Here is a 12,778-nt window from a genome sequence, read left to right on the forward strand (position 1 = left end):
TTATGTGCAGGAGGCATGTGCCATGTTTAAGGATGAAGATAAGGGTATTTTAGGTAATAAAACCATAGATTTTGACTTTTTGTCCTTCTTGGAATATTAGTTCAAACTATATGAACTTTATGGAATAAGACTTTTAGGGGTGTCCTTATTGGAATAAAACTTTATAATGAGGGACTTATCGTTAATTTTCCCTTTATGAAATATATGTAAATAAAGTAGTAACTTTATGTTGGTTGATAACTTACTATTAGTCTTGCATCTTCAAGATACATGTTTTTGCTACCATTCTAGGTAGGTTGGAATTATAATGATTCCATTCTCCTTTGTCGGAATGAAAAACTAGTGATGTTCAATGATTTGGTGTGATATCCCTTCCGCCATTTGAGTTCATTGGAAACTTCAATATCTTTGAATCATCTATATTTTGTAGCACATCATCTATCTTGGTCTTTCGAGAATCAGCCATACGATCATCCGTGATATAACTCTGTTGATTAAATAATATAATAGATAGTTGTAATGTTAATGTAATTTTATTATTGATTAATGTAAATGATCTTTCACTTACCCAGCACAAGCTGTCAAATATGACGAATCGGTTTGAATATGTTAGTTGAACATTTTGGGTGGTTGCAGCTTTCAAGAATTCTCCATGGGCATTGATTACTTTCACACATATTGGAAAGAAAGCTAATATATTTTTGAGAATCATGTTTTGCCATACATGTGTACTATATGAAGAAGACGGTAAAAGCTTACATTGTTTAATATAGAAAGGTCTTTGAGAATATCGAACAATTCAACTAATGACACATAGAAATTGTATTCTGATCCATTCCAAATGAAATCTCTATATGATAAAACAGTAACATTAGTAGTTATAATAATATGAAAAAACTAACATCAAACCAGCAATATTTATTGATTTTTTTAATTCAACTTATGTTGGTTTTTTAGCCTTTTGAATTTCCAACATCTTCTTTCTGTCATCAGCAGTAGTTGTTTAACCGTTGGCCAACTCATTGCAATTTTTACTATCTCATTCTTTGCTTTCTTCTTTTGAGGAATATTTGGATAATCTTCAAGATCAATAATCCCAACATCTTTCTGAGAAGGATCTTTTGTCTTCTTTTTTAAACTAGGGTACGTGAACTCTGGATCAGTCTTTGTTTTCCTCTTCTTGCCCTTTAGTCCACGTACCATTGATGTCTGCACATTTTTGATAGGTTGGTGCACCTGTGGTATCGAGGCATGCAGCTGTGTAATGTTGTGTACTTGCAGCACAATCAGTTGTTCAATAAGAGATTCATTTTCAGATTCAAACTTCTCCAAATTAAGCTTTGCTGTGGCCAATTTTTGCGAGGCTTCATTTAGTTGTTCTTATAGTTCTTGCTCTCTGGATTTTGACTCTTTTAATTGTCTTTCCAAATCTTCAATTTTAGCTTTCGCCTCAATTTGAAGTGAGACATCATTTTCTTCATAAACTAAAATCATCTTTTGTGAAGACTTCTCCTCCTCACATTCTTCTTCCTCATGTTCCTTATTTTTTCTTCCTTTTTCTTCTTTTTCTGATAATTTCTCTTCGTTACCTCCTACTTTCTTCCCCTCTATTTGTGATGAATTATCTTCTTGTTCTTCTCCTATTTTTTCTTTTTCAGGAACTACTTCTTCTTGTTGTGATGGCTCATTTCCCCTATTTTCTCCCTCAATATCTTCTTCTGAATTTTCTTCTGTATCTTCTCCTAAGCTTTCTACTTCTAAATCTATCTCTTTTTCTAAATCTCCCTCTTCTTCCAGTTTTGAATATTCTTCAATTTCTTCTCCTTTTTCATCTTCTTCTGATTCTGTTTGCCCTTCATCTTCGTCATCAATCATATCTATCATCATCGTCTTTTCTTCTGAATTTGTTGCTACTAATTCACTTGTATTTACCTATATCAACACAATATTAATGAACATAAAAAACATCAGCAATTAAGTTCACACGCAATGACATAGTTATAATGCCACTGTTTGGCATAGTAACATTTGACCTAATGTTACCATTTAGAAACTGTAAAATTAAATTTTACTATTTTGAAATAGTACCATTTGACATAATGTTTCCGTTTAGAAACTGTTTTGGAGCATTAACAATATATTATAAAAAGTAAATATGAAACAAATAACTATCCTGACTTACTTTTTTCCATTCAATTTTCACAATATCAATTGTCTTAAATTCTTTTCTTATTTTCCTCAAATCCCATTTTAGACATCGAGGGAATGCTTTATTGTCTTCAAGAGCAATGATTTACATGCTTGCACAGCAAATACTGTTATCACACATGGAAGAAAAATAAATGTTAGTAAAACTTTGTACAATTATATATTTATTGTTTGTGTAAGATACAATAGCATGATGATTTAGAACAAAGTAACTTAGTGGTAAAGCCATAACACAGCTGGTGACGTTTAATGGAATGTCCCCATGTGCACATAGAGACATGTACAGGCAATCAAGAATGTGGGAAGACCAATCATATGTAGTCATTCGGCTTATATCATCAACGTATTGAATGTATGCCCATCCCAGTGACTGTGCTTTGTTTGGAACGCAGAGTGATACGAGGAAGAAAAGAGTAACTAACCTAGCTACATCTTCAATGTCAAAAAATTTTCTACCTTTCATTGCAGTATTCAGAGCTGCAGATATTTTTGTCTTAGTAATGCGATCGCATTTGTTAAACCTTCGTTCAACAAATTCGCTTGTCATCTTCCCCTTTTCCCAGAAGCAATTTTTTTCTCCATAAGTAATTCCAAATATCAACTTGATGTCATTGTGACTCATTTTCAACTTCTTCCTGTTGATGTAGAATTTCCCTGATTTGGCATCGAATAAAATATCATATCCAGAATGATGTCATCGAACTTCCTACATTTTTTGCTGTCCAAATTGACTTTCAAGATGCATTTGATAAGATTCTAAAAGGAGTTTTCTTGAGATGGATCAGGTATTGTTTTCTGAATTTTATTCTTTTGATCTCTCGTATTACTGAGATTTGATCTGTATTGTGGTAAAAATTTTAAGACCTGCTTGCTAGCCATTGTCTTCTTACTTTGTTTTATAGTGCCCTGTATAAAGTGAAATGTTTATCATAAATAATTAAATGTTAATGTTTGATAAAATAGTAACTTATAAAACAGTAACTTAACTCATAATAGTTACCTTATCAGAATGAATCTTTCACCATTTTTCTTCAACAAGCAATCTGAATGAGACAATACTATGTAGATTTTTTTAAGCATGTATGGGATATGAGAACACAAACTTGAAATAGTAACTTTAAGAAATAACAAAATAGTAACATTAGTAATGTGATCATCAACCAGAATAGGAGGGCTTTCTATAGTAGACAAATAACTTTATCATCAAATAAAATATTAACATTATAATAAAAATAGCAGGGCCTGAACTTTTTTGAAAAATATCAAAAAGTAAATTTCATTATATATGAAGGGCAACATTAATCATGTATGCCTCAAAAAACCTAAAATTAATGCAAAATTTATCAACAAATTTAAATTTATTGAAAAAGTTTTTAGTACAAAATTTAGCAAGAAGAAATATAGTCAAAGTAAACCTGAAACAGTAACTTCTAGAATTTTTCTTTGGTTAGGGTTCTGGTTTAGTCTTTATTTTCAGTGAATCCCTTGGATGCTTATCAATTCTAGTTCCTGTTACGGTTATTGCAAACTATTAACCCATCCTATTATATAGAAATGACTTCCTTTCAAAAAATTATATAATAGCATTATTCTTAACTTATATAAGTTTCAGAACTAGACATCGAAGGATGCAGAAATTTTTCTTTAACAACAAACTTCGATAATTAACTTATATAAGTTTCAGAACTAGACCCAACTACCTTACATTGAACTAGTTACTTAACAGGTATGCAAAATAAGATGCCAAACTAGTTACTACACCTTCTGTGCAAGAAAAACTTTAGTCAACGCAATCTTAGTGGCCTTCAACAACTTCAAACACTGTCAATAAGCAATTTCAAATCATTCCAAATATCAATTCAATTCATTCACTCTACACAAAATTAGCAAGAAAGAAGAAAAACAACGGTAATGATACCTCATCCATAGACAGATTGACCTCCTTTTCTTCCAGAGCACCCAAATCCTCGACAAAGATTATAGTAACTTCTAACCCTAATTAGTCCAAAATTTTAAAGAGTAACAACAGATCTTTAAAGCTACTATAATCTTTGTATAATACGTAACAAGAGAAGTATAACGATCTCACGTTTTTGATTTGTAGCAGTTTATCACCGGAATTGGTTGGCTAGAGTGAATGTCGGAGGTAGTTTTGGTCTTCGTCAGTTGTAGAGAATAGAAGAGACATTGTTGTTGGATCTAAGTCACACAAGAGGCGGGTGAATTGTGTCCCCAAATTCCTATTAGGAATGCTCTTTAATAAAATCATCACACAAAACACAGACAAACAAGATTCGGTCTCTAATAATCCTAATAAGATTCAAACAAGTATTAATCTAAGTTTATCTCACATAGAATCACGGAGGTCAAATAGAAGCAAGTATATAAGATCACAGAATCACACAAGATTACAACTCACATTCAGATTGTAACAAGATAATGAATCGGACAATCAATGCATATATTAAGAATATATAAAATAAGAAAATCAACAAAACAAGTACTAATAATGGAAATATGATCAGACGTGCAAGTATGATAGAAGTTATCAATCACAACCAGACTTAGCGTACAAAACTTTATATGGTACAAAACTTTATATGGTCAGAGTTAATGTTTTAATCAAGCAAGAACACACCAATTAATAAGAAAATCAAAGCAAATATGCAAAGCTATAAAATAAAGAGTGAAGGAGAGAAATGCAAACAGTGTTTAGAGTGGTTCGGATACTTCCCCAAGTTTTCCTACTCCACTACCTGGACAGTACCTATCTAGGCTTTCAAATCCACTATATCACGTGGCTTTTCAAAGTAACCACAAACTTTTACACAAAAGGTGTTACCCGAATAGGGTTACAAGTTTAGGCTCAAAGGTTTCACTCAAGTGTATAGACACAAGATAGTGTAATGGAACTCTCCATATTTTTCTCTAACTCATGGGTAGGATATATAGGTATTGTGAAGTGTAGGAGCTTTTAGAGAAAATAAGAAAGGCTTTAAGTGCTCACGGCTAGAGAGCAGAAAAGTGAATAATGCTTGTGCTTTGAATAATGCAGAGAATTCAGCTAACTCTTTTCTTGCTTTTGTTGTTGATCTCATGTGTAGCTTCATAGGACAACAACTTGTCTCTTTAAATTTGGCTTTAGAAACCCTCAAAGACTTCTCCTTAATCTTGACTAATTTTCTCCATGATTTGCTCCCAATTGAATCATCAATTAGCCCCATTGTTTAGCTCTTCATACTAGGAAATTAAAATCAGCAATTTGACTTCACATAGGTGACTAGAGCTTCTTGTATATCAAAGAAGAGAACATCTTGTTTGATAAGGAAACTTGCTTTGATTCTCCTTGATAATGTGGGATTTCAGACCATATGGAAAATCAACTCCTATCTGTATTCTGTCTTGAAATATTTCTTGTACTTGATTTGAATATGAAATTACATTCCAGAAATGACCATGATAACAGCGCTCCATGATCTTCTCTTGTAAATTACCTTTCCTTGATTGTCGGCTCCAGAACTTTGGTAATAACAGGAGCTACGACTTGCATAAATCATGACATTAAATATTTTAATCAAGCTTGCCATATTAGAATCATAGCTTGCTGTACCACCACTCAATCTTCAAGAATAGCTTGATTCAAAGCTTTATAAATGGAAAGATATATCACACTTTATTCGCCAATCAACTTTATATCTTTCTTTGTTTTTTTTTCACGAAATCACATTCTTCCTTCATTCTGCATTCAAATGCCTTGCAAGAATCAACTCGTCAATCTCTTGAATTCAGCTTGATCATATATGAAAGCTTGATAAGGAAAATATGCATTCGGCTCTCTTTGAATTTCTCTTGATATTCTTCAAGTCAATAATTGCAAAAATGGAAGCTAGATCACATGGTTTGCATATTAATTCCTTGATTTATGCAATTCCACTTCAAAACTCTCTTTCCTTTTTGACTTTGGCACCAACAGCTCACTTTGGCTCCATATTAATTCCTTGACACATTTTGAAGTCGACCACATATAATTTACATGTCGCACAAATGTCCACCTTAGTTGCGACATAGGCAATTTTCATTTTTGACTCAATTTTCTCATAGTGGATTCACACAGGTGTCACTGAGATTTTGGCTAGCCCTAGACCTTTCCTCGGTCATTCTTGAGCTACCATATATTTTAGACAACTTTGACATTTCTTTGATTTAACATGAAAAATATAAATGGTGTACTATACCACAATATGCTTGTAAGCTCAAAAGAGCTTCACGCTTTGAGTATAGGTTAGTCAATATAAATAATTAATCTTTTAGTATGAAACACATAATCACATATATATATATGAATATTCATGTAAAGTTTCAGTTCAAACAAAGATCATATAGTCATATGATGAGTCACATAAATCAATAGGATAATAAAATTGCGCAGCAATTTCGGACAGATATTAGGGCAACGATTTTGAGCAGGAAAAAGTCAAAATTTCTTAATCATGTCTTCATAAAAAATATTCATTATGATGTAAATAATGTCGCTGCCAAATTTCAGCTTAATCCAAATTCATTTGATATAAAAATGATCAGTGAGTTTACAAGTAGGTTTAAACCTTTTCAATAAAAGACAATTTCAAATTCGATATCTTTGTAATTAAGTTTATCACATAGTGCATGTAATCAAATAGCACAATAATATTGGATCATCAAAATTAAAATGTAGGGCATTTGGTCCAACAATGGTGACGTTTTTGTGGTTTTGGAGTAAGATCAGGGGTAAGAATGTACTTAAGCAAGAAGTGGACCTTAGAGGGATAAACTGTTTTGGGCTGGACTTAATTGTCCATAAGTTTCTAAATTGGTATCAGCCCGTCATTTTCCCTTAATTATTTCTCGAACCGTGTGTAGTGGGCCCCGATTAATAATTAACCTTTCTATATAATAGGGTGGTCCAAGATTGGGCCAATTCTGATTGAGACAAATAAAAAGGAGTAAAAGGCCGTGAAGAACTGTGTGGTCGGCCTCAACTGGTGAGTTGTTGTCTTATCGGGCGTCTTTAGGTTACCTGTACTAGGTAAGAAGATGGTGTGCAAGGGATGATCTTTGGTGCTATTTGTGGTGGTAACGTGCGTGAATCACGTGATGCATTCGGCACATAAGATGCATGTGGCGGATTCCGCATTTCATGGAAGAGACAAACAAAAAAACAAAAAGCCGTGAAGAACTGTATGATCACCCTCAACTGGTCAGTTGTTGTCTTATCTGGCGTCTTTAGGTAAGCTGTACTAGGGAAGAAGATGGTGTGCAAGGGATAATCTTTGGTGCTATTTGTGGTGGGAATAGATATTTGGATTTTTATTATAAAGCTAGGCCAAGCAAATATTTTGATCAGACATTGATCAAAAAACGAGAAATATGGAGATTGAGATAATATCAAGAGAGTGCGTCAATCCTTCTTCTCCAACACCTCATCACCTTAGAACCTACAAGATATCTCTGATTGATCAATTTGGCAGTCCAGCATTAACTTCTAGCCTCTTTTTCTATCCACCAAGCCAAGCTACCTCCATCTCCATGACCAAGAGATCACAGTTGCTAAAACACTCTCTGTCACGCACTCTTACTCTTTATTATCCTATCGCCGGAAGGTTCATTGACAATCTTTCTATTGATTGTAATGACAAGGGACTTTGTTATATGGTGGCTAGAGCTAATTGTGATTTGCAAGACTATCTCAAGCAACCTGATTTATCCAAACTCGCTAAATTCGTGCCAGAAGAAATCATTTGTAGTGAAATAACTCCAGGTGGTTATGTTGTTATGGTACAAGAAACTGCATTTGTTTGTGGTGGTCTTGCTATAGGCATAGTTGTTCCACACCATGTATTCGATGCAACTTCTACGATGGTATTCCTCAAAACTTGGGCCACAATGGCTAGAGGAGGAGCACCGATACCTCCCGTTTCAGCTCCACGTGCTTGTTTCCTCAAAACACTAAATTTCCACAAGATCCGATATCCCCGATTATCGTAGGCCAGATATTTGGTCGGGATGGTAACTTTGTTTTCAGGAGGTTTTTGTTTGAAGGATCAACCGTAAACAATCTTAAATCGAAAGCAACAAGCTCTGGAGTGCATAACCCAACACGGGTAGAGGTTGTGCTTGCACTCCTCTTTAGATGTGTCATGTCTGCATTGAAGGAAAAATATGGTGTCCAGAAGTCAATTTTAATGTCTACTGCAGTAAACTTGCGATCGAGGGCTGTGCCACCATTGCCGGAGACAAGTGTGGGATGCTTAGTTTTGACAAAACCCATTGTAATTGGCGAAGAAACAGATTTGTGTGGTTTCCTAGGCCTGCTAAGGGAAAGCGTGTCCAAAATCAATGGTGAGTTTTTAAAAAGCCTTCAAGCTACTCAAGGACTACAACGATTTTTGGAGTTTGCGATACAGACTGGTGAATCATATTCCAAGGCTTTGTCTGACGGAGCCGAGTTCATTGTGTTTAATAGTTGGTGCAACGCAGGCATGTACAATGTTGATTTTGGTTGGGGGAAGCCGATATGGTTTCCATGTCTTCCTCTACCACTTGGTGGATCTGTGATTGCGCTCGTGGATGCTAGAATGAGTAATGGAATAGAAGCATGGGTGTCACTAGAAGAAGAAATCATGTCCGTGGTAGAACGTGATGCGGAAATCCTTTCATTAGCTTCAATAGATCCAAGTCTTCTACAAATTAACTCATTAAAGTCAAACCTTTGATCCATCAATCATCTATGTAACTTTTGTGTGTTGTGTTTTTCTCCGTTACTTTTCTAACTAGGTTGCTTGCCTGCGCTTCACTAGGCTGTCATTGTATTATGGGGTTCAAATTATTCAATTCTTGCGTTACTTTTGTGTGTTGTGTTTTTCTCCGTTACTTTTCTAGCTAGGCTGCTTACCCGCGCTTCGCACGGCTTTCACTGTATTAGTATGGAGTTCAAATTATTCAATTCTTGCTTTTGAGGTTATAGAACAAATAAGATCGTCAAATGACATGCACACTTTACCTTGAGCAAAGTTCAAAGTTGTAAAATAGATTAGAACACACATTATGCCACTTCAATTCAAACATGGTTTTCTTTCAACCAAAATAACTATTACAAAATAGGATTAAAGGCATGTGAGAAGCAAATAGATTCATGAATACAGTTCTAACGAATCTAAAATTAACCTTTCAGCAAAATTGAAACAAAACCTGTGAAGAGAACGATACTTCTCACTCTTACAAGATCTTTTCCACCTATTTTCAAGCATTTGCTGCATGGTTAATTTTATTGAAGGATGGGAACATAAGCACATTATCAAGAAAAATAAATTTTCATGGCCAAGATCATAGGATTGTTCATCTAAATCATACTATAAAAGCATAGCTTAATGTTTAAATTAAGTGCACATGATGGTCTAATGTATGTTCTAGGACTACAATCATGAGAAATTAAGTGCATCACATATATATTTGGTCATATGCTTAAATTCCTCCAAAATTAGGTTTTACCTAATTTTTTCCATATGTGTTCTTTGTGAGCGTGGTGAATCAAATAAATCCTGATTTAAATGAAAATTTGTGTGCACCTTAAATTCATCATTATGAACATATTTAACTAAGAAAAGTTCAAGAGAAAATGTCATTTACACTGAGTTTGCAAAATGGTAGTAAGGTTACAGTTAGAATTTATCGATTTTTATTATAAGTGACTTACTTGCTTGGTTAAGTGACCAAACGATTTCTTATTGTTATGAAATTTTATATGGACATTCTAATATGTATGCAATAATCTGAATTTTCTGGGTTATTTTTCGAATATAATTAACCTATGTGCTTCATATGAAGCTCTTTGAGCTTATATGCAATTGGGGAGTGCTACCTCTTATTTCCTTGTAGGTTAATCATCATTGTGATCACATACACTCAGAATTCATTGCTCAAGTGAATTGAAGTCCGGTTTTCAAGATTGAGCTCGGAGCTCTAGGAAATCAATAAAAGCCTAATTCACCAACTTACTACTGAGGTCAATTGATTGAGGTGAATGGAACCTTAAGGCTACAAAATTCCTGAAGGTTATGAGCTGCATATTCAGTTTGATTGTTGATTTTTCAGACCTGAAATATATGTATGCAAGCTTGGACCCGATTATGATTCATTGTGCTATAATTGATCGTGAAGACACTCTTGTGCATGAAGACTATATGACCGAGTATATGAAGTCTAGTGCAGCTGAATTTAATTGATTTAATGTACTTGAAATCAAGAGACCAAGCTTGGAGCTTAAATACTTGGAGGGGATTCATCCAACAAGGCTTTCTCTTCATAGGACCAATATGTGAGACCTATTAGTACTACAATTCAGATTTGCCATAGTCTTTGTTTGGCTTCCTTCATTTTAAGGCTTGTGCTATAAAGAAGATTAGTTTGGTGCAACCAAACAAGGCCCTTGGCTTGGGTTTGCTTTTGAAGTCTTGGAACCAAAATGAAACAACAAGATTGCAAAGTACAATTGATCGCACGGCTGAGAATTTAAAGAGCTGATTGATGGTCCAGATTTAAAGGAAGAGTTGATATAAGGGATGTGCTTGTGACAACACATTGAAAACAATGCTAGTACCTTTCCTCACATGCTCCCAACGGCACTATCATGGAAGGCTAGGATTTGTTTATCTAAATCAATGAATGGCTGAGATCAAATGAAGTTTGATAGTCAAGATTTGATGGTCAAGATTTGATCTAAAGCTATTGCAAAGATGGAAAGAAAACATACTCTCTACAAGCATTCAAGCCAACTTGTTCATTGATTCAAACTTCTACCCTTGCCCCTTGATCGTATTATATTTTACATATTTTTATACCTCACTCTCCACTTATTTTTGTCTCTTTTGATGGAATTAATGATGGATATTATAAGAATATTCTTGATTTTGATTTGTAGGTTAATTTGTGCACAAGTGGTGAAAAAAGGGATTCTTAGGCCCATGATCTAAGCCATCAAAGAAGCCCAAGTTCAATACTTATGTCGGGGTTAATACAAGATCAATTAGGAGAAAAAAGGGTGACTTGCGGCCGAAGGAAATGAAGAGAATGAGAAAACATGCACATTAAGAGGTCTTGGCCTTGCTCTTAACTAGAAGAGACATGAGACCCGGCTGAAAATTCTGAAAGATTAAAGGAAGTTAAGGTGGGCTCGGCTAAATAGAAAAAAGAGAAGAATTAGGACTTGCATGAGTAAGGACATAAAAAGACGACTTTCGTGAGTCTTAACTGAAGGCAATCAGACTTTCAAGAAAATAAGGAAATCAGAGAATGACTTGGAGTTGGCAATTGAAGGAAGCTTTTTGGCTTTGCTACTCAATATAAAAGGGGGCCACGACAGTAGAGAGAGAGGAGAGTTGGAGAGTCGTATTCTCTCTAGTTTTTCTTATTACTAGGGTGTGATGTAGCCTAGCATGAATATTACAAGCTATTTGATTTGATGAATGCATGATTTTGGTTCAATGATTCTTGTCTTTAATTACCATGCTTATAGTCTATTGTTTGTTTTATTGTCTGATCATCAATTGAATGCTCAATTAGGCTCATCTAGCTAGGACTAAGGAACGAACTGAATTCACGTGTCTTAGTGGAATCGAAATTAATGAAATCAATTGTCGACTGCCATGAAAAAGGTTTAGGGAATTGATTGGTTGTTATAGTTCTTTAGATCGCAATGAGTTATTAGCCTTGGGTTAATGATTGTGAACCGAACAGGATTAACCCATTGTTAATAATATTTGTTGGCACCACGAATGAACGAACCAACATATTTAAGAAAGAATCAACCCTTGAATTTGAACCATAATTGTTTGTTAATTAATTGAATGCTTGTAATATGATTGTGTTGATGTAAATTATCGACAATCGAATGGTGGAGAATGAATGGGCAAATATAAGACAAAACAGAGAGATTTTACGTGGTTCGGCTTTTAGCCTAGGTCCACGGTGCAGAATGATATGGTATTTTATTTATCACTTGTGAATACAGTTCAAGTAGGAAATCCCCATCCCCATCCGCCTCCCCCTTCACCCTCCTAATGAACTTCTTTTATGCTTTTCTTGAGCAGTTACCAGCAATTGTGGCAGTTAGAGAAGTTCATAGCAGTTTGGAGGAGTTTACGGTAGTTTGGAGGAGTTTGTAGTAGTTTGCAGCAGTTTACAGTAGTTTTGGCTGTTACCGTTTAACGAGAAACTGTCTTATCTTCGGCTTCGTCCCTTAGTTATTGGTTCGGCCTTATTTGCATCGGCTTCGTACTGCCTTGATAAGACCAAGTCCTTTTTGGACTGTAAGTTCTGGTCTGTTTTATGTTGTTGGGCTTCGGGGCCCTAGCCTCTGTTGGGCTTTTATTATTGTTGAGCTTCAGGGCCCTAGCCTCTGTTGGGCTTTTATTATTGTTGGCTTCGGAGCCCCAGCATCTGTTGGGCTTTTATGTTGTTGTAGGGTTGAACATGACCCATATAATTTGTTGAGGTTGACTTTGACCCTACACTTTGCCCCCTATTTTTAAGTTTG

General features: G+C 34.8%; 2 protein-coding genes across 2 annotated transcripts; both read left to right on the top strand.

Moving 5' to 3' along the window:
- The first annotated feature begins 7,570 nt into the window (after nt 1-7,570).
- On the top strand, nt 7,571-9,208 carry LOC119986223 (salutaridinol 7-O-acetyltransferase-like). The gene is made up of 2 exons (XM_038830791.1): nt 7,571-9,021; nt 9,131-9,208. Exon 1 carries the CDS (start codon nt 7,615-7,617, stop codon nt 8,230-8,232), a length of 618 nt encoding a protein of 205 aa, XP_038686719.1. The 5' UTR covers nt 7,571-7,614; the 3' UTR covers nt 8,233-9,021; nt 9,131-9,208.
- On the top strand, nt 8,385-10,469 carry LOC119985495 (stemmadenine O-acetyltransferase-like). Its single transcript, XM_038829787.1, has 2 exons — nt 8,385-8,883; nt 10,339-10,469. Exons 1-2 carry the CDS (start codon nt 8,385-8,387, stop codon nt 10,467-10,469), a joined length of 630 nt encoding a protein of 209 aa, XP_038685715.1.
- Nucleotides 10,470-12,778: the final 2,309 nt, after the last annotated feature.

This window comes from Tripterygium wilfordii, chromosome 19 (assembly GCF_013401445.1).
Source record: "Tripterygium wilfordii isolate XIE 37 chromosome 19, ASM1340144v1, whole genome shotgun sequence".
Taxonomy (NCBI): domain Eukaryota; kingdom Viridiplantae; phylum Streptophyta; class Magnoliopsida; order Celastrales; family Celastraceae; genus Tripterygium; species Tripterygium wilfordii.

Excerpts from the sequence above, each read along its gene's own strand:
- LOC119986223 (XM_038830791.1), top strand. The coding sequence starts at position 7,615 with ATGGAGATTGAGATAATATCAAGAGAGTGCGTCAATCCTTCTTCTCCA.
- LOC119985495 (XM_038829787.1), top strand. The coding sequence starts at position 8,385 with ATGTCTGCATTGAAGGAAAAATATGGTGTCCAGAAGTCAATTTTAATG. Across the intron at positions 8,884-10,338 it reads AATCATGTCCGTGGTAGAAC|ACCTGAAATATATGTATGCA; the intron begins GTGATGCGGAAA and ends TTGATTTTTCAG.